The sequence below is a fragment of the Medicago truncatula genome, chromosome 5, assembly GCF_003473485.1.
Source record: "Medicago truncatula cultivar Jemalong A17 chromosome 5, MtrunA17r5.0-ANR, whole genome shotgun sequence".
NCBI lineage: Eukaryota > Viridiplantae > Streptophyta > Magnoliopsida > Fabales > Fabaceae > Medicago > Medicago truncatula.
Genome location: NC_053046.1, coordinates 34,575,842 through 34,594,765, shown reverse-complemented (window position 1 = coordinate 34,594,765; position 18,924 = coordinate 34,575,842). Strand labels below are relative to the sequence as shown.

Here is an 18,924-nt window from a genome sequence, read left to right as displayed (position 1 = left end):
CTGGACATCGTTTTGGACGACATGGCAGCCCAAAGGGTTGCGGGAACATTCTTGGCACTCAGCATGATCATGTTCAAACAATAAAGCTTGGCACAACTTGATATGGAGTGGCACCAGAGGAGTTGCAACATTGCGGACATCCAGCATGGGAACCTCTTCACATATCTCAATCATATTCACGGCATCATGATTTGGGAGCGGATTATCGAGGACATGTGGCACATTGTTCTCAAAAGTTAACTTCCCTTGATCTATAAGCTTCTTGACGATGTACTTTAGAGCATAGCACCCCTCAACATCATGCCCTAAAGCGCCTTGATGGAAGTCACACTTAAGATCAGAGCGGAACCTTGGAGGTAAAGGGTCCGGTGGAGGCTTGCCCTGCCTAGTCGTGCAGTGTCCTCTCTGGAGTAAAGTTGGAAGAAGCTCTGCATACAACATTGGTATAGGAGGAAAAGTTGGTCTAGCATATTGTTGCTGCTGCTGTTGAACTGGCGGTTGATGTTGCACCTGTTGAGCGATGGCATTGACAGGGACCTGAGGTTGGCCCGGTGGCAAAGGGTACTGATGATAAAACGGTGGGAAGAACGGATGCTGAGAGTACGGTGCATAAGGGTAGGACGGGGGAAACTGAGCAGCATTGATAGGAGCAACAGTAGCCTTGGATGGATTAGTTCCAGCGGCTATCATTCCCACCTCCGTATCTTTCTTCTTGTGATGTCCATTACCATATCTCTTCACAGCATTTGCAGATGACTCAATCTTCTCAAACACGATGATGCCTTCCCGAACAGCTTCTTCCAGACGTGTTCCCATGGTAACCATCTCTGAGAAATTGTTTGGGGCTGCGATAATCATCCTTTCAACATAATCCCTCTTGAGAGTCTTCAGAAATGTCTGAGTCATTTCTTCTTCATCTAAAGCAGGAGTGATACGGGCAGCTGCCCCTCTCCACCTTTGCGCGTATTCACGGAAACTTTCCTCCTTCTTCTGAGATAGGGACCTGAGAAACTCCCTATTTGGCTTCAGTCTTGTATTGAACCCATAATGGCTTTTGAAAGCGGCTGCTAGCTCATCAAAAGTGTGGACATCATCTTTGCTCAGACTAGTATACCACTCTGCAGCATCTTCCATCAGACTGTCTTGGAAGTAATGGATCATAAGGGAATCATTGTCCTTGTAGTTGCCCATCTTCCGGACATATTTGACAATATGATTTTGAGGACAAGTCAGCCCGTTATATTTGTCGAACTCCGGGACTTTAAACTTTTTTGGAACATCTACCTTCGATACTAAGCAGAGATCCTGGGTTTTAATGGAGTCTCCGTTTCCCCTGTTGGCCTTAATTTCCCGTCGGAGCTCTTTGGCAAGCTCTTCCATCCTCTCTTCCATAGTTCCGGTTGTGGCAATACTCCCGCGGTGCGCATTAATATGGACAAATTGAGGCACCGTATTCACAATGGGCTCGGTAACAGTTGTTGCGGCTTGAGTCAAGTACTAACAGGAGTCAAATTTGCCCCTGAGATTGGGCCATTGCTGGTAGTACCAGAGGTGCCTGCCCCTGTATTAGCAGTATAGTACGGTGGAAGTCCGTAAGGATATCCGGATGGCATGGTGAAGCGGGGATCAGTTGTTGCAGTAGGAATCACATTTGCAGCTGCAGAAACTATAGGAGTTGGTTGTTCTTGAGCAGCCAACAGAGCAGTCATAGCATCATGAGCTTTGGCCAATTCCTCCCTTAGAGATGCCAATTCGGTACGGAGCTGCGTGTTCTCTTCTTCCATAGCCTTTTTCTTTCTTCTGTATTCTCTTGTTCGATCAACTCTATCAGGTTCGTAGACCTTCTGAGCACGAGCCACTTTTCAAACTGTGACAGAGGAACCAGGAGGTAGTGAGCACTTGGAAGCCTTTGTGACCAATGCATGATGCATATGATGCATGATATGCAAATGCAAATGCAAAAGACTTCTTTTTTCATCGAAGGATTTTTAAACAAATTAGAAATCTTGCAGATAATCAAAACTACATAGTATTTTCAAAAGGAAGACTTTGAAATTTCAGCAAGATAAACAAATGAAGCCCTCAAACATAGGAAGTAGTCGGAGAATCATCGGACTCGGAATCTGAATCACAGTATCTGGCAAAGAAGTCTCGTCGTCCTCTGGCTCTCTTGGAATCCCTCATAAGCAGCTCGTCTTTCTCTTCCAATTCCCTCCGGGCCTTAGCTAGTTCCTTCTTTAACATCAGGTTCTCATGAGTCTTCTGCTCATCTCTACCATCCAAAGTCATGATTAGATTCTCAGCTTGATTGTACCGAGCTTTCCACACTTGCTTCTCACGACTCTCCATAGCTAGATGCTCCTGATACATATCTTGAGTCGTGGGGAGTAGAGGTAGAGGCATAGATGGAGCAGATGAAGACACGTATCTCATAGCTGGATAAGGCATACCAATCTCCTCAGCTCGATCTATCACCCACTGAGTATAGGCCTCATGAGCAACACCGGATCTCACACCTAGATGCTTCACACTCTTCCTTCGAACCTTGGACCAAGCATCCATGAAAGCTTTCCTTTGTCCGGTAGGAGCATTCGTGTAGAAGAAGAACTCTGGAGATGTAGCAAGATTGATGGGCTTCGACTTCATAGGGAAACCAAACTGTCTCATAGCAAGCTCGGGGTTGTAGTTAATTCCTCCACGAGTACCAAGAAGAGGTACATTGAGAAAGTCCCCACAACCCATAATGATTTCCTTCACCTGAGCGGCAGGAGTGAGCCAGACGACCTCATTAGGAGTGAGGGCCATAATCCGCTGCGAGTAGGACCAGTTCTCCGAGTTGTCATGGAATGAACTCGGAAGGTGCGAAATAAACCACCTATACAAAAGAGATATGCAGCAAAGAATATACCCACGGCCCTTGAGAGTCCTGTCATGAATGGCGTGGTAGGTATCCGCTAGCAAAGTAGGAACCGGGTTCTTGGAATGGAAGATCTCAATAGCATTCATGTCCACGAAGTTGTCGAGGTTCGGAAAGAGAATGAGCCCGTAGATAAGCAAAGCAAGAATAGCCTCGAGTGTATCCTGACAAGTAGTACTGAGATTAGCCTGCTCAAGAAGATACTTCGAAGTGAACCCCCGGATGTGAGACTTGGTAATAAGATGGTTGGAGACGTCGGACGTCTTGAGGTAGAGATCCTTAGCAATAACCAGAGGAGTAAGAGAAGTCCCGGGACCGGTGAAAGGCGCCTTCTCGGCTATAGGTAAACCCACTAGGTTGGAGTAAGCCTCGAGAGTAGGAACCAACTGGAAGTCCGGGAAAGTAAAGCAACGGAAGCTCGGATCATAAAATTGCACTAGAGTGTGCACTAGCTTCTCTTCCACATCGGTTCGGAGCAAAGTAAGCAATCCCCCATACCGGAGTCGGAACCCTGTTTGACTCTTGACCTTGAGTGCCAACTCTCTTAAACTGACCAAATCCACTTCCTTGAACTTGTAGCACTTAGTCTTCTTCATACCTGTGATTATCTACAAAAATTTCCATTTGTTTAAGTCCTTCGATGAATGCATGAAAAATGTTTATGCATGAATGTATGTATGCATGATTGTGTTGTTTAGTTACAAAGAACAAGGTGGGTTAAGATTCAAAGTAACAGGGCCACGGATGGACACGGCGTCCGGTGAGCTAAGGCTTTGGATAGTAGTAACCAAGGTTCTAACACAGTTCCCAAACTGCAACCTCTCTCACATATATCATGGTAGTACAGGACGACACCCGTTCCATGATTATTTGTGAGAAGGTCTAGTTTGAGTGTAGTATCGCGTGACGACTAAAGTTTGAGACAACACTCAATTTAGCCACCGCACTACGTCCTAAAAAGGCTAGGATGGGTTTGGTAACTACGGTTCATAGCTTCGTCGAACAATTGAAAGTGAAGTGCCTAAGCATGACAACACACGCCGACAATATCACCTTCAAAATGCCTCAGCTATGTGAGATTGATCGCATAATCCAATACACGAGGCAACCCCCGGATTGAATTGTCGATTATATCTCTACCTAAACATAAGTTCACTCAGCCCGGGTATAGGACTTTTGATATTCTCACCCCACACGTCAAATGAAAGTAAACAAGTATTCACATATGTAAGCAATAAAGCAAAGCGTGAATATAAACTAAGGAAAACTAGGCGTGACCCGCTAAAAAAATCCCCAGTGAAGTCGCCATTTCTGTTATCATGGTTTTTGGGTACCAAGCCATTAATTGGACTTGAACCTTTTTGACCGTTGATATCTCTCTTTTTTCTTGGGAAGGGTAAAAGGAGAAAAACCCTTAAAAGGTTCTAGATTCGGGGGTCGTTTTCGCTAAGGGAAGGTGTTAGGCACCCGGAGCGATTATGGTACTCCATAAGAACCGTTCTTCTAAGTTTATTTCTACGCTTTATTTTTATTGCCTACTTGTAAAAAAAGAAGGTGTGATTAGTGAAGAATGGGGGTGAGAAGAAGTAGAATTTGATTTTATTTCGGCTTGGAGGGGTTAAAGTCCCTTGCCTACGTACCGTTTTACGGGATCAAAACCGGCGTAGTTCTTGCTAAAAGGACTTGTTGTTTTTTGTTTTAATTGTTTGATTTTAAATTTTGAAAATGATTTTGAAGAAGGGGATTGAGAGGCTTCATGAGCATTAGAGTATGAAAAAAGTGGGGGTTTGTTTAGTGATTTTGCAAAAAGTCTAGATGATTAGATTTATTTGAGAATTTTATTAAGAAAATAAAAGGTGAAAAAATTGTTGGAGTTTTGACTCCATTTTTATGAAAAATATTTGAAGCGAATTCGTTTGCATATTTTTTGGGAGAAAAAAAAAATGGATTTTCTCTAAGTGTTTAAACCTAAGCATTCATCTAACCATGCAATCCTAGCCATACATCTACACATGCAATCCTAGGCGTACATCTAGGGTGAGTGTGTGCGTGCCGGTGCGCCATAGTGTCCATAGTCCATATTACAAAAGTTGCCTAAATACATTCTATGGCCTCTTTGCCAAGCTACAAACCAATGATAACAAATTACATCACCGAATGAATTAAAATTTGCAAAAATAAATGCTAAGCTAAAGAAAGTGGAGGAGATAGTGAAATGCTATGAGTGAAGTCACATAAGGAACAAAATGTTAGTGAAACAAGAAAAAATATAATGGGAATGATGAAAAATGCACCAAATGAACATGCAATAAAAAGGGGTAAAAACATGAGAATTTATCAAGCACAATGTGTAACAAATGGCCTATAATGCAAGAACAAGTATAAACCAAATGAAAACAGTGGCACAATCATTGGATTATCATCACATCTATCATGAAAATGCATTCTAATTAGCCATGATATGCACCAAAATTCTTAGGACAAGAATCAACCTAAAAATCATGAAAAAGCTAACTAGAGAAGTAAATTGAACAAGAGGCCTATGCACATATTTTTACCAGTTATTTGCAAGCAAAATATCATTAAAAATCATCAAGAAAGTGGTAAAAACATGTAGTAATTTTTTGGAATTTTTTTGTAAAAAAAGTGAGCAAGAAACAGGTTCAGATAGCAAAAAGAATGGTGCAGATAGCAAGAAAAGGAGCAGAAACGCACAAGGAGCCTAAGCCCAACCCAAAGCCCAACACACAAAACTCAGATTGCACAGGAGACGTTGGATTGATCCAGGGTAGGAAACCCTGGATCCAACGGCCAGGAATGAAGGAGGTTGGACCGGTCCTAAACCGGTCCGGTTCACTGGCTTTATAAAGGGGGGAAACCGGTTTTTTTTATATTTTCTTCCTCTCCTTCTCTCTCTTCTCTCACTCTAGTGAGAGAAGCTCTCACTTCTCTCTTCCCTCTCTCTCGCCGGAAACTGGAAAACTGAAGATGATCTTCATCTTCTCCGGTGGAGCTTGTTCCTCCGGCGTGGTGGCCGGCCACCCAAAGGTGGCGGCGCCGCCGCCGGAGTTGAGCAAACTCCTCCGATTTTGAAAATTTTTACATTTTTAGATATCCTTTTTCATGCTATTCACGAATCCAAACTTATTTTTTTGAGAAAAAGTCCCAATCGGAGTAGATCTAACTTCAAAGATTCGGAAATTTTTGAATTTAAAAAAGGAGGAAAGAGGAAAGGAAGAGTTATTACCTATTTGTGATGTGTTGTGGAGTAAGGGAGAGAGCTTTGCTTTCTTCCGGATCTGGAATGTTCCTTCCTTCCTTCTCTTCTTCTTCACGTGATTCTTTGACCGAATTTGTGCTTGTTGTTTGGTGATGTTCTTGGCGCGGATTTGTTGCTGGATTCGGTTTCGTTGCTTTTTCCCTCTTCTTCTCTCTCTGTGATCGTGCTTGGATTCGCCGCTTTTGGTAGCGAATTCGCACTTGAATTGCAGAGCAGAGGCGGTTCGGTGATGAAGATTCACGAAGAATCTCTGAGAATCGCACCAAAAAATGATGAATTTGATGAATTTGTGATGATTTTCGGTTAGGGTTTATGTGAATGTTCTTGATGATTTTCTGTGATTTTTCTGTTTTTGATCTAACTGAATGGAGAGAGAAAATTGGATTTCTGTTTGTTGATGTGTCTTGTGATTAATGGATCTGGATTATGTGGCACTGTGAACAGTATTTATAGCTGATGTGTGAGTGATTGGACCATTAGAAAGCTGACATGTGGCATCGGACTGAAAAAGGGGCGCTGCCCTGTAATTTGCCTTGAAGGACCTGTTTGCAAATTTGAAAAATATATGGACTGGACTGAAAAATGAAAGTAAGGACTGAAATGGAATTAAAAACTGTTTGGACAAAAAATGCAATTTTGGGACCTCAATTGAGGGACCAAAATGCAATTAAAAATAAAATTGAATAAAAACGTAATTTGACCAAACGTAAAGCGAAACAAAAAATAAAATTGACAAAACGGACTAAAACGAACCAATGGCTTAAATGAGGTACTTCAAAGTAACCTCTCTATGCCGAAATTTTGTGTGAAATGACCAAAATGCCCCTAGGGCTAAAAATGACCTAAACAGATTCAAATTGACTTGACACTGACTCAGATGCAAGTTTGAAATGAATTTAACAAGGTTTACTGATGAAATGTTAAAAATCAATCTGAAAAGACTCAGAGACCGTCACAAGGATGAAAATGGGTCCCACTGCAGGAAATGACCAAAATACCCTTCTGTACGACTTTTTGCAAATTTTGAAATAAACTGTAGAAAAAGCAATGTAATGATTCAGAGACACTTTTGAATGACTTACAAGACAAGTAAAGACATTTCGAAAGGTTTTATGCAAGAAAAACATAGGTAAAATTGTGATTGAAAATACTGCGAGGCAGAGACAATTTGAACTAGGCAGTTGAAATTTGATAATTGACAAAGTTTGAAATAAAATTGGGTCCAGTATTTTTAGGTCCAAAAACAGGGTATAACACTACTATACAATCTAAAATGTAATAAGATAAATGACGAAAATATAAACATATAAATAACAATAAATTAAAATGCTAAATAAAAAATGCATGAAAAGAAACTAATAAAAAAAAAGATAAAATAAAAGGAGCAGGGGTGTGCGAAGAGCATGTGTGTGTGTGTGCAGGAAGTAGTGGAAAGAAGCAGAAGAAAAAGGCAGCTGGGCCTTGCTGGTATTTTGAAATGGGCTTACGTTTGACATAAATCAAACAGATAAAATTGTGAAGTTAAAATTATATGAGAGAAATTGTGTAAAAATAAGAGCAAAGAGAGAAAATTGTAAGAGAAAAAATGAGTCTAATTTCTCAAGTGAACGCAATTTATAAAAATAACAAACCAAAAAAGAAAAGAAACAACGTACAGAATTGCACCGAATTGCAGAAGGGCTACTTTTATATTTATTTTCTGATCAAAAGAACCGTTGCCTTCTGAAGGCATGGCATGGTTCCTCCAAGCTGACGCACTCCAACAATAATTTTGTCAAAATGATGCATTTTTTAACACTCCAGCCGGCGGACGGTCACTTTGTGTCAGCCGCTGGAGGTGCTCTTAGTTTGTTGTACTCTATTATCCTACAAAGCTATATTCTTCTATATAAAAGGTTAGTAATATTTTTTTTAATAAAAAGTGAGTACTATTTATTTATTAATTATTATTGTAAATATTACTATTTTTAAGAATTTTTTAATTGAGAATCTTTAAAAACCCTTAAAAAATTGTCCACAAATATCAAAGTCCGCTTGGATTGACTTATTTTGAGCTTATATGGGCTTATCTACTCCCATAAGCCTTTTTAAAGGTGTTTAAGTAAATAAATAAAAATAGCTTATCATAGTTTTATAAACTGCTTATACCATATTTCAATAAGCCTAAAAGCCATGATAGGATATCCATGCAATGCACTATTGCTTTTCGACTCAGCCCAACACTCATTATATCTAAATTTGAATATATGTAGGTTTTATTTTCCATCTAACAAAAAAGGTGTTTTGGCTATTTATAATTATTCCTAGTCATTTACAGGGAGTCTCTATAAATTCGATGTCCGACTCTCATAGTAAAGATGTCATAATAAAAAAATGTACGTTTTTTAAAAGAGCCAAAAAAAACTTTATATTGTTTGTTTTATTTTTTTGAGAATAATCATAATGTTTATTTTTAGAACTCTGATATTTTATACGACAAGCCCAAAATTACAAGTGGTCTAATAATAAGAAGAAGAAAAAAGTTATATGGTGTTTTTATTTATTTATAAATATGTACTCTAATAGGTTGAAGAGTGAAGTGAATAAAGGAGAGAAGAGAGAGTATAGAGAACATATGAAATATTTTGGCCGTATTATATGCGGAAGAAGAAGAAAAAAAAACTTGTTACGCTATGCCCTACCACTAGGCCATTTCTACACATTTGAACTTCCAAACGAACCCTTAGTATCTAGGTTCAGGTGCCATTTAATTTGGGAAAGGTTAGTTTTATCCCACCATGGGAAAGGTTTTTTTGACCGTTAGATCAAATGAGGAACACATTTTTATCATACTCTCTCATCACTAAATTACCCTTTTCTTCCCTTTTTCATTCATTTTTTCATCCCACTCTCTCTCTTCTTTTTCTTTTCACGTTTTCTCTCTCTTCTCTCTCTTTATTTCTTTCTCTTCTCCGATGGGAGATTGGTTTTTTTGGGGAAGAATATGAAGATGAATTCCATCACTCTCCTTCAAAAACACTTCTTTTTTCTCGATTTGGTTGAAGGGAATTCCATCACTTTGAGGAAAATAGTTGCAACAGATCTACGTAGATCTACAAATTGATGAGTAGCAGAAAAAAAGTGATGGATCTACAAACCGATTGAAGCTAATTTTATTTTGATATATTCTCAGATCTACACTTTCATAACCACCCATTGATCTATGAATGTGAAGAAAGATAATGAAAATGAATTGTTTTGGGTTTTTTAAGAATCTATATTTTGAAAAAGATGGTGATGTCGAATTAATGATTTTTGAGTTGTGATTATGGTGTTTGGAATTTTTGTGTTACTGGACTTGTTGATTTCTTGCAGGTATATAATCACTCCGGCGCGGCGGCGCGGCCATCTTGATCGGCCGGCCACCGCGCCGGCCACTGTCTCTCCCATCGGAGAAGAGAAAGAAATAAAGAGAGAGAAGAGAGAAAAAACGTGAAAAGAAAAAGAAGAGAGAGAGTGGGATGAAAAAATGAATGAAAAAGGGAAGAAAAGGGTAATCTAGTGATGAGAGAGTATGATAAAAATGTGTTCCTCATTTGATCTAATGGTCAAAAAAACCTTTCCCATGATGGGATAAAACTAACCTTTCCCAAATTAAATGGAACCCTAGGTTCAACCCATAACACAACTATGCATCTGTTTTTTTGCTTCTTTTCACAAACCGCGTCTGCATGAGAAAACGAAAGCAATACGGTTTTTCTAAGAATTCTGCCCAAACCAAAGCCATGGAAGTTTGCATCAATCGAAAAGATACGGTATGCTTTAACGTAGTATTAGCAAGAGTACAGTTCTTGGTTTTTGAGTCTTAAGAAGTTTCCATATATTTTGACAAATGTATATTTCTGAATTTATCAAATTATATATATCTTATAAAAAATTTACGTTAATATATTATATTTTATAAAAGAGAAAAGGGACGTGCATTATTAAAGTATTTTCATCAGAGATCCTGATGTAAAAATATTTTACGGTGAAAAACGTCTTCATTAAACTCTCTAAATCATTTCAAATTTCAATAGACAAACAATAGGTAGTTAGTATGGATATTATTTGCAGCGACTAGAGTTCAAAAGTCTGATTTCTCTCTCATTCTTTACCCTTAGAGTAAGTGAATCTAATTACTAAATTATTTAACAAAAAAAATAAAGTTTTTTTGTTCCGTAAGTGTGAACTCAATTGGTAGCTAAATGCACGAATCTTCCCTAGATTACTTAACAAATATATATATATATATATATATATATATATATATATATATATATATATATATATATAGAATTTGCTAGAACATACCCACTAATTTTTATGTGGGAGTGTTTTAGCAAGTTATAACTAAAAAGTTAATAAATACACTTTAAGATGTATGTTGTTATAACACACCTTCTAAAAAAACAAGTGGGTGTGTTCTAGCAAATCCAATAGGCATTTGCTAGAATGCACCCACTTATTTTTTAGAATGAGTATTTTAGCAAGTGAATAACTAAAAAGTAGTTAAATAAACTTAAGGTATAGCTTTGCTAAGACACTCCCACATAAAAACTAGTGGGTGTGTTCTAGCAAACCATATATATATATATATATATATATATATATATATATATATATATATATATATATATATATGTATGTATGTATGTATAAGTTAATCTCAAGAGTTTAATTTGTATAAATTGCCCCTTAAAAAAAAATGATACTTGCATTCAACGATGTGTTTGTACATCGATTAGTGAAGTATGATAAATCATGTTTTTTAACTTATTATATGATGTGGTAATCAAGGTCGTTCCTATGAAATATGAGGTTTGACTCTCTTTTTAAAATAGGTCTCAGTAAAATAAAAACGCAATCTTTTTGTGTAGTTAAACTTCATTAAAAGATCATAATCAAAAGAACTTCTAAACATGAAACAAAATATAAAAAAATAAGTGAAAGAGAGGTGAAATTTACTTAACGATGTCGTTTGAATTTGTCACTCATCCGTTGTGGGAAAAGGAAAAGCAAATGGTTTATGCGAAAAAGAAATGATTATTGGGATTCTTTCAATGAAATAACTTTTTAAATTGACTAATTAAGTGATTATACAAATAGGAGTTTTTCTATTTACACCCTATGTTTTTCTGGTTACACCCAAATTTTCTTAAAAAAAAATTATAATATCAAAATTGCCCTTTTATATAAATTTTCTTAAAACCCTAATTTTATTCATTGTCAGTGAGTTTCACCCTCTTTCATCCCATAAAGCGATAGATCAAACAATTTGATGTTCAATATCAATCTCCATGAAAATTAAAGAGTGAATCAAAATATTTTTCATCCATACTCAATTGGATATAAGTAAGTGAATTTCTTCTTCTATTTGCTAGTTTCAATTTTTTTCCTTCAACTGCACTGATGCACTGTACGATTACGGTTTTAATTTACATTGGCAAGGTTAACTTAAATTCAGTTTAAGTAGGTTCATTTAAACACATGAACCTACTTAAACTGAGTTTACATGAACCTACTTAAATTGAGTTAACATGAACCTACTTAAACTGAGTTTACATGAACATACTTAAACTGAGTTTACATGAACCTACTTAAACTGAGTTTACATGAACCTACTTAAACTGAGTTTACAAAATCGCAGAACTGTGAATCGCAGAACAAGGAAAACACAAAATCAGAACTGAGAACCCATAACAAGAAAAACACAATTGATTGAAGAACAACACTTGCTAACCTGATTTGCTTCGAATTTTCTTTGAAATCATGAATGGACGTGAGAAAGTATGGTTTTGAAAATCTTCGCAGAACACAATCGATCGGTTGGAAAATTATGGTTTTGGAAGAAGGGTTTTGGGGTGTAACCAAAAAAGAAGGAATAGGCTTTTTGAAAATCAAATTTTATGAAAGGGTAATCTTGTCATTTTGGGGTACAACCATGATTAACTAGGGTGCAAGTAGAAAAACTCTACAAATAGAGGGTGATTTGATAACATTATATTTATATCCAAAAAGAAGAACTAGTCTAGAAAAAATTACAAACGTGTAACATTTTTTTTTTGTATTCACGGGGGGGTGTATTAGACTTAACTGCTAAGCACCTTGCACTCCCCCAAAATCAGGTTTGGTGGTAATAAATCATTAAATATATGTAAAACTTTTTTGCACCGATGATATATATAAATTAAACTCTTATCGATAACTGATATTTTTCGTGTGGATGCACACCATTGAATAAATTTTGGTCGAAACTTTTATTTTTGGATAAATTTATCCTTAGTATCCAATTCCTTTTTAAATTTAAATTCACCGTAACTAAAGGGACCCCGAAACTAATTATGCTGATTTCTTTCAACAATACATTGTTAGGTTAGTTTCTAAAATATCTTTACAAATATCTAGATGCATAATTTGACTGGAATGTTCGTGTAACAATAATTTGAAATTGTGTGTGCTGACAAATTTAATTTTCAAAAAAACAAACTCTGAAATGTGTATCCAAAAAAAGATCATAACGTTCCTCCATTAAAAGTTCCTAAATTACAGGATAACACTTGAAAAATTTTGTTTTTTTCGAGAGTAACAAAATTTGTGACTATCTTTGTTTTTTAATGAAGGAGAAAACACACTTATAAAAACCACACAACCTCGTCCCGAATCCGTAGAACAAAAAACAAACTAAGAGAAACTCCATCGTTCCTAAGAATATCTGTTTTTGAAAATGTCGTCGCTACTCTCAGATCTTATCAACCTTAACCTATCTGAAACCACCGAGAAGGTGATCGCTGAATACATATGGTTAGTCCCTTCCTCTGTTTATTGAAACAAACATTGCATTATGCAATTGGTTTCAATCCTATATTTGATTGTGTTTGCATGGATTTATGTTTCTAGAAACTTATTATAATTGGTTGGAGTTATTTTCTTTCATATTACACTTTTGGTTCCATGTATTGCTCTGATTTCCCTGTTTTTATTTTGTTTTTCTTCTTTTTATTGGTTTTATTTACGTGAATGTTGATTTGATTATTGGGAGATTTTAAATTCATACTTAGATTTTGGTATTTTTTTAGGTCAATTGGTTTGATAATATTGTTTTGATTTTGATGGTATTTCTTACTTCGATATTTTCTTTCTGGGATTATTTGATAATGATTTCAAAAAAGCATCGTGAGTCGTGACCATGATTTAAACCTAGTCATTGTGCATCTTTGGTATCATGTTTTTTCATGATAATATCAAGATTTCAATGCAATCACAATTTAAGCTGCATGAAACACTTTTGATAATAATTATTTGCAATGTTAGGAAGAATTATGTTATATTGAAAACCAAAGTTGTCACCACACTACACCGTATGTATATACATTTTTCCAACTTTTACATGAAGCTCGGGATGGGGGCTTACAAAGAGTATACATGGCCCGCAAAAAATGGTATAAGTTGTTCATGGGTTGTCATTTTTTGGTTGTACATATATCACTCTTCTATTGTGACCGCAATTTAAAACTTTATTCAAACAAGTTGAGCTATCAACCATTAGTATCTTGTGTGGTTCTCTGCTTGGTTACCGAATTATCACACTCCACAATCTATGAGACACATGACACGTGTCCAACACCGATACATATGATTACATTGAGTAATATCATTTTCTTAAAATTTATTATGAGTGTGTGTCATGTCCTATACTCATGTTTGTGTCCATGTTTCGTTGACCAAAACACATTGATATTGAAATGCTATTTTTACCTATGCATATAACTTACGTTTTTGTTGTTTTGTACAATGTAACAACTCTTACCCCTTTTAAATTTTCCTGTATGATATAGGGTCGGTGGATCTGGTATGGACATGAGGAGCAAAGGAAGGGTAATTTTCTTCACCAATATTTAACCAAAAGTGATGAATTAAAAAAAAAAATGCTAACAAATATTCTGAGCACATTGTTTAAGGAATCAAAAATCATTTTTTTTGTATAGAAAATTGTGTACTGTTATTTTCATGTGTTTGATTTGTAAGTTCAAGACAAAATTTGCTTTTTAGGTACTTAAACAATGCATTTAGCGCACTTGTTAACGAGATCTATTTTTATTTAGTAAATATTATAAATTTTTTAAATGGCTTCTAAGTTAAACGTTACTGGTAGCTCAACGAAGTTTCTCAATTTTTTAAATGGCTTCTAAATTTTCCATTTTTATTAGAAAACTTTTATAGATCGTTTAAACTTAAATATATAAAATGGTTTTAAATATAGACTCTCCCTGGACCTGTTGAAGACCCTTCAAAGCTTCCCAAGTGGAACTATGATGGTTCCAGCACTGGTCAAGCTTCTGGAGATGATAGTGAAGTGATCTTGCAGTAAGCCTCTTTACTTTTTGTAATTTTTATTACATTGAGCCTCTTTTTCCACTTCATACCACTACTTTATGTACATTTTGAAATTGATACCATTAACCTTGGATTCATTTAGCATTAATACCATTCATAAGCTTTTCTAATTGATATTGTTTTTATAACAGTCCTCAAGCAATTTTCAAGGATCCATTCAGGAGGGGAAAGAATATCTTGGTACATTTTTCTTCTTGTCTACTATGTTATGTAATTTGTATATGATACACCTTTGTTAAAGTTGAACAATTTAATTGACATTAGGTTATGTGTGATGCCTACACTGCTGCTGGAGAACCCATTCCCACTAACAAGAGACACGCTGCTGCTAAGATTTTCAGCCATCCTGATGTTGTTGCTGAAGAACCATGGTGACTACTCTCATTTCCATTTTTAGAGATTTGTTTTTGCATGATTAATTCAATCTTATCGTTTACTATAGATTGGTGTATGATCTCCATACAGGTATGGTATTGAGCAAGAATACACCTTGTTGCAGAAAGATGCACACTGGCCTCTTGGATGGCCTAAGGGCGGTTTTCCTGGACCTCAGGTGAAAACTCTTTTACACTTGTTTGGTGTTCCATTCTTTTTTTGTCAAATAGTTTGGTGGAGAGAATCACACACTAAGTGTGTAGAATTGTGGAATTCCGGGTTTCAACCCTAAAGATTTACTCTTTTTGTTTGCTGAATAGGGACCATACTATTGTGGTGTTGGTGCTGAAAAGGCATTAGGGCGTGATATTGTTGATGCACATTACAAAGCATGCCTTTATGCTGGCATTAACATCAGTGGTGTTAATGGAGAAGTTATGCCTAGCCAGGTATGTAAGTTTAAACATTTGATGTTCCACAATTTTGACATTCACAATTTATGTTACATTTTTAATTTAATTTGATTGGTATATGTAGTGGGAATTTCAAGTAGGTCCAGTTGTTGGCATCTCTGCTGGTGATGAGGTTTGGGTTGCTCGTTACCTTTTGGAGAGGGTTTGTGAGCTTGCCGGGGCAGTGCTTTCTTTTGACCCTAAACCAATTAAGGGTGATTGGAATGGTGCTGGTGCTCACGTTAATTACAGCACCAAAACAATGAGAAATAATGGTGGCTACGAAGTGATTAAAAAAGCAATTGGTAATTTAGAGAAGAGACACAAAGAGCACATTGCTGCTTATGGAGAAGGCAATGAGCGTCGTTTGACTGGACGTCATGAAACTGCTGACATCAACACCTTCAAATGGGTAACCAAAAAATATTCATTACCTTTGCAATATTTTTTTTTGATTAGTTTTTTATGCATCATATAAAAGCTTATGCATCAAGTTTAGTCACAATTAGAGAGAAAATAGAATAAACTCTGTATAAGTTCTACATGAGAAATTTTATAAGTTAATAAAGCACCATTTGAGTTTAACAAGTCTGCATGTAACATAGTTTTAGTGTCTTACACACATGATAAATAATGTCTCATCAAGGTGCCATATTATTTGTATCATGTCCTAAAGTATCGTAATAAACATTTACATGGTGAAAGCTATTTAATATCTATGTAAAAGAATTTTGTCAAAAAAAATATCCATGTAATAGAAAACCTATGTTGGTGAATGGTAATTAAAGTCTAACAATTTTTATACCTCCATCAACATTTACATTGATGAGTTAGTGATCTTATAGTTTGTTTTATTAATTGAACTGTGGTTGCAGGGTGTTGCGAACCGTGGTGCTTCTGTTAGGGTAGGAAGGGAGACTGAGAAAGCAGGGAAGGGATATTTTGAGGACAGAAGGCCTGGATCTAACATGAATCCGTATGTGGTCACATCCATGATAGCAGAGACAACCATCCTCTGGAAACCATGAACAACCTTGGAATTACCAGCACATATTAGTACTAAGTTGTGATATTTTGCTTTTATTAATTTGCTTGTTTTTCCTTAGGACTTTTTAGTCGCATGATGTTTAATTATGGGCTTGTTTGACTTTGGTTTCCATTGCTTTATGAGAGTCACTTTGCTTCTTTCCCTTATTGTCTTGTTTTAAGTAAGTGTTACAATAATGATTGTGCTTAAAGTAATAATAATGGAGTAATAATGTTAGATTGTCCTTATAAGAAAACACAATCTTGATTTTTTTTTTTTTCACTTTCAAGAGGTTGACTGCACAAATCAAATGGCACATTAGAAGGACGCACACCGATGGATTTTTAGCAAGTGTGATAAAAATTTGTTAAAGTAATCTATAGTGATTGTTTCTACACAACTTAATTCCAATAAGGAATTAACAAATGAGGGGCATATGTATAACATATATTTGAGTTTGTTTTGGTAAAATTAGAGTTATATTGATCATCTCAACTACATCCTTTATTTTTCTTTTTATTTGGTAACTCCGTTTAATTTTTACAATTGTGAGTCTAATACTTCTATAAATTAACAAAGTAGTTAAGGAAATGTCTTGACTCAAAACCTGGTGACTTGTAATCATCAAAAGTTTTATGAACGTTAGTTTCTAAAATTATAATAAGATAATACAATATGTTTAAAGTTATTGTTGATTGAATAATTATATTAGATTGAGTTCAAAAGTTATAGTAATCATTATTCAGATTTAAAGTAAAAGGGGCAAGGGTTTCAAATATAAATCGAGCTTTTGAATTTCAAATTTAAAGGGAAAGAGATTTGAGGATTTTGTTTCTCTAGTGGAAGCCCGCGGCGGCCAGCAAATATGTGGAAAGGTGGTGGCCCAAATTGAGAAAGAGAAATGTAGGTTTTGTAGAAAAGAATGAGATGAACATAAAAGTGGTGTTAAGACAGCTAGAGGAGTCCGAAATGAGGTTGGGTGTGGCTGCAAAGGTGGATGGTGGTTGGAAGGGAGAGAGGAATTTGGGGATGTGGATGGAGAGAATTTGAGAAGAAGAAGTCATTGAGGGCATTTTGATCATTTTACTTTTGCCTGAAATTCCCATGGCATTTTCGTCAATTCATACTATCTATTGCTTACTCATCAAGTCACTTAACCAATTAACACTATCAAGTCAGCAAATTAGTGACATGTCTATGATTAATGGATTCAAGAACCAAAACTCAAATGACCTCTATTTATAAGGACTAAACATGTAAATAAGCCTATACTTTTGATCCTTTATCTTTTATCAAAAATTTGTTTTGGTCTTTTATTTTTTCTAAATCGTTTTAATCCTTTATCATTTTAAATGTGTGATTTTTAGTCCTTATTTCTATTCATTCTGGTATGTCAAAAGAATTAAAATATCATCCTTTTAAAAAGATAATAAACTAAACGATTTAAAAATATATATATATATAAAGGATCAAATCAAATTTTTAATAAAAAAAATAAAAGACGAAAAATATATGTAAGCATTTCTTCTTCACCCAGCTTGTGATCCGTGATGCGTTGCTATCGTCATACCCATTCTCTTTTGTTCGGCTCCTTTCATAATTGATGAAACCTAATTGTTTTTCATCCTTCAGCCAGTCACGTGTCATGGACCACCTTAATTTGGTCAAATTCCCTCTCCATCTCATGGCTCAATATATATATATATATATATATATATATATATATATGGTTTGAGTCCAATTGTCATCTCAATATGAGCTACCTAATAGAGATTCATTTTTTGTATGAATCATGTATCATGTACACAACTACGTAGACTAATTCTTTGAGTTTGATAAGACGAAAATGAATAATAAAACTCTCATTTAAGAGATTTAATACTAATGCATTATCAAGGCTGAATTCAAAACTGAATATATCTGATCAAATTAAAAGATATCACTTACCGTTTCATCCAATTGTTAAGGGTCCTTAGTAGAGTTTCTTAACAAAGAGATTATGTTTATTTGGTTTTATTAAAATTAGTTAGACATATGTTAGTAGTTAATTGTTTTGTTAGTATCTTGTTGCTTGAAGTCGATTTAGCCACTCAATCCTCCTTATTGTTCTATTAAAATAATTCATTGGTTTTAAGAATAGTATGTAATTCTTGTAAAAAAAAAAAATGAATAGTAGATCGGTAATTTCAATGATATTTTTGGTATAAAAAAATAATTTTTGTTTTTGTCAGGTAGGGTAGTGGCTAGAATTCACGGTGAATAAGTGGTGGGGTGTTCGGAATTCAAACCAAGTGGTGGGGTGTCCGGGATTCAAACCTTCAACCCCTGCATATAATTAGTGGGGTATAAAAAAATAGTTATATCCCACAAAATATTTTTCATGATAATTTTGATATGAAAAAAGAGAGATTATTATTAGTAGAAACAAAAGAAGAGATTATTGAAAAACGAAACATGC

The 18,924-nt window shown here is 35.6% G+C and overlaps 1 protein-coding gene across 1 annotated transcript; it reads left to right on the top strand.

The window, feature by feature from the left end:
• Positions 1-12,871: 12,871 nt before the first annotated feature.
• LOC11431638 (glutamine synthetase nodule isozyme) lies at positions 12,872-16,624 on the top strand. The gene is made up of 9 exons (XM_003616215.3): positions 12,872-13,019; positions 14,054-14,093; positions 14,479-14,582; positions 14,744-14,792; positions 14,877-14,983; positions 15,078-15,165; positions 15,308-15,436; positions 15,525-15,851; positions 16,315-16,624. The coding sequence occupies exons 1-9, from the start codon at positions 12,943-12,945 to the stop codon at positions 16,465-16,467; spliced, it is 1,074 nt and encodes a 357-aa protein (XP_003616263.1). The 5' UTR covers positions 12,872-12,942; the 3' UTR covers positions 16,468-16,624.
• Positions 16,625-18,924: the final 2,300 nt, after the last annotated feature.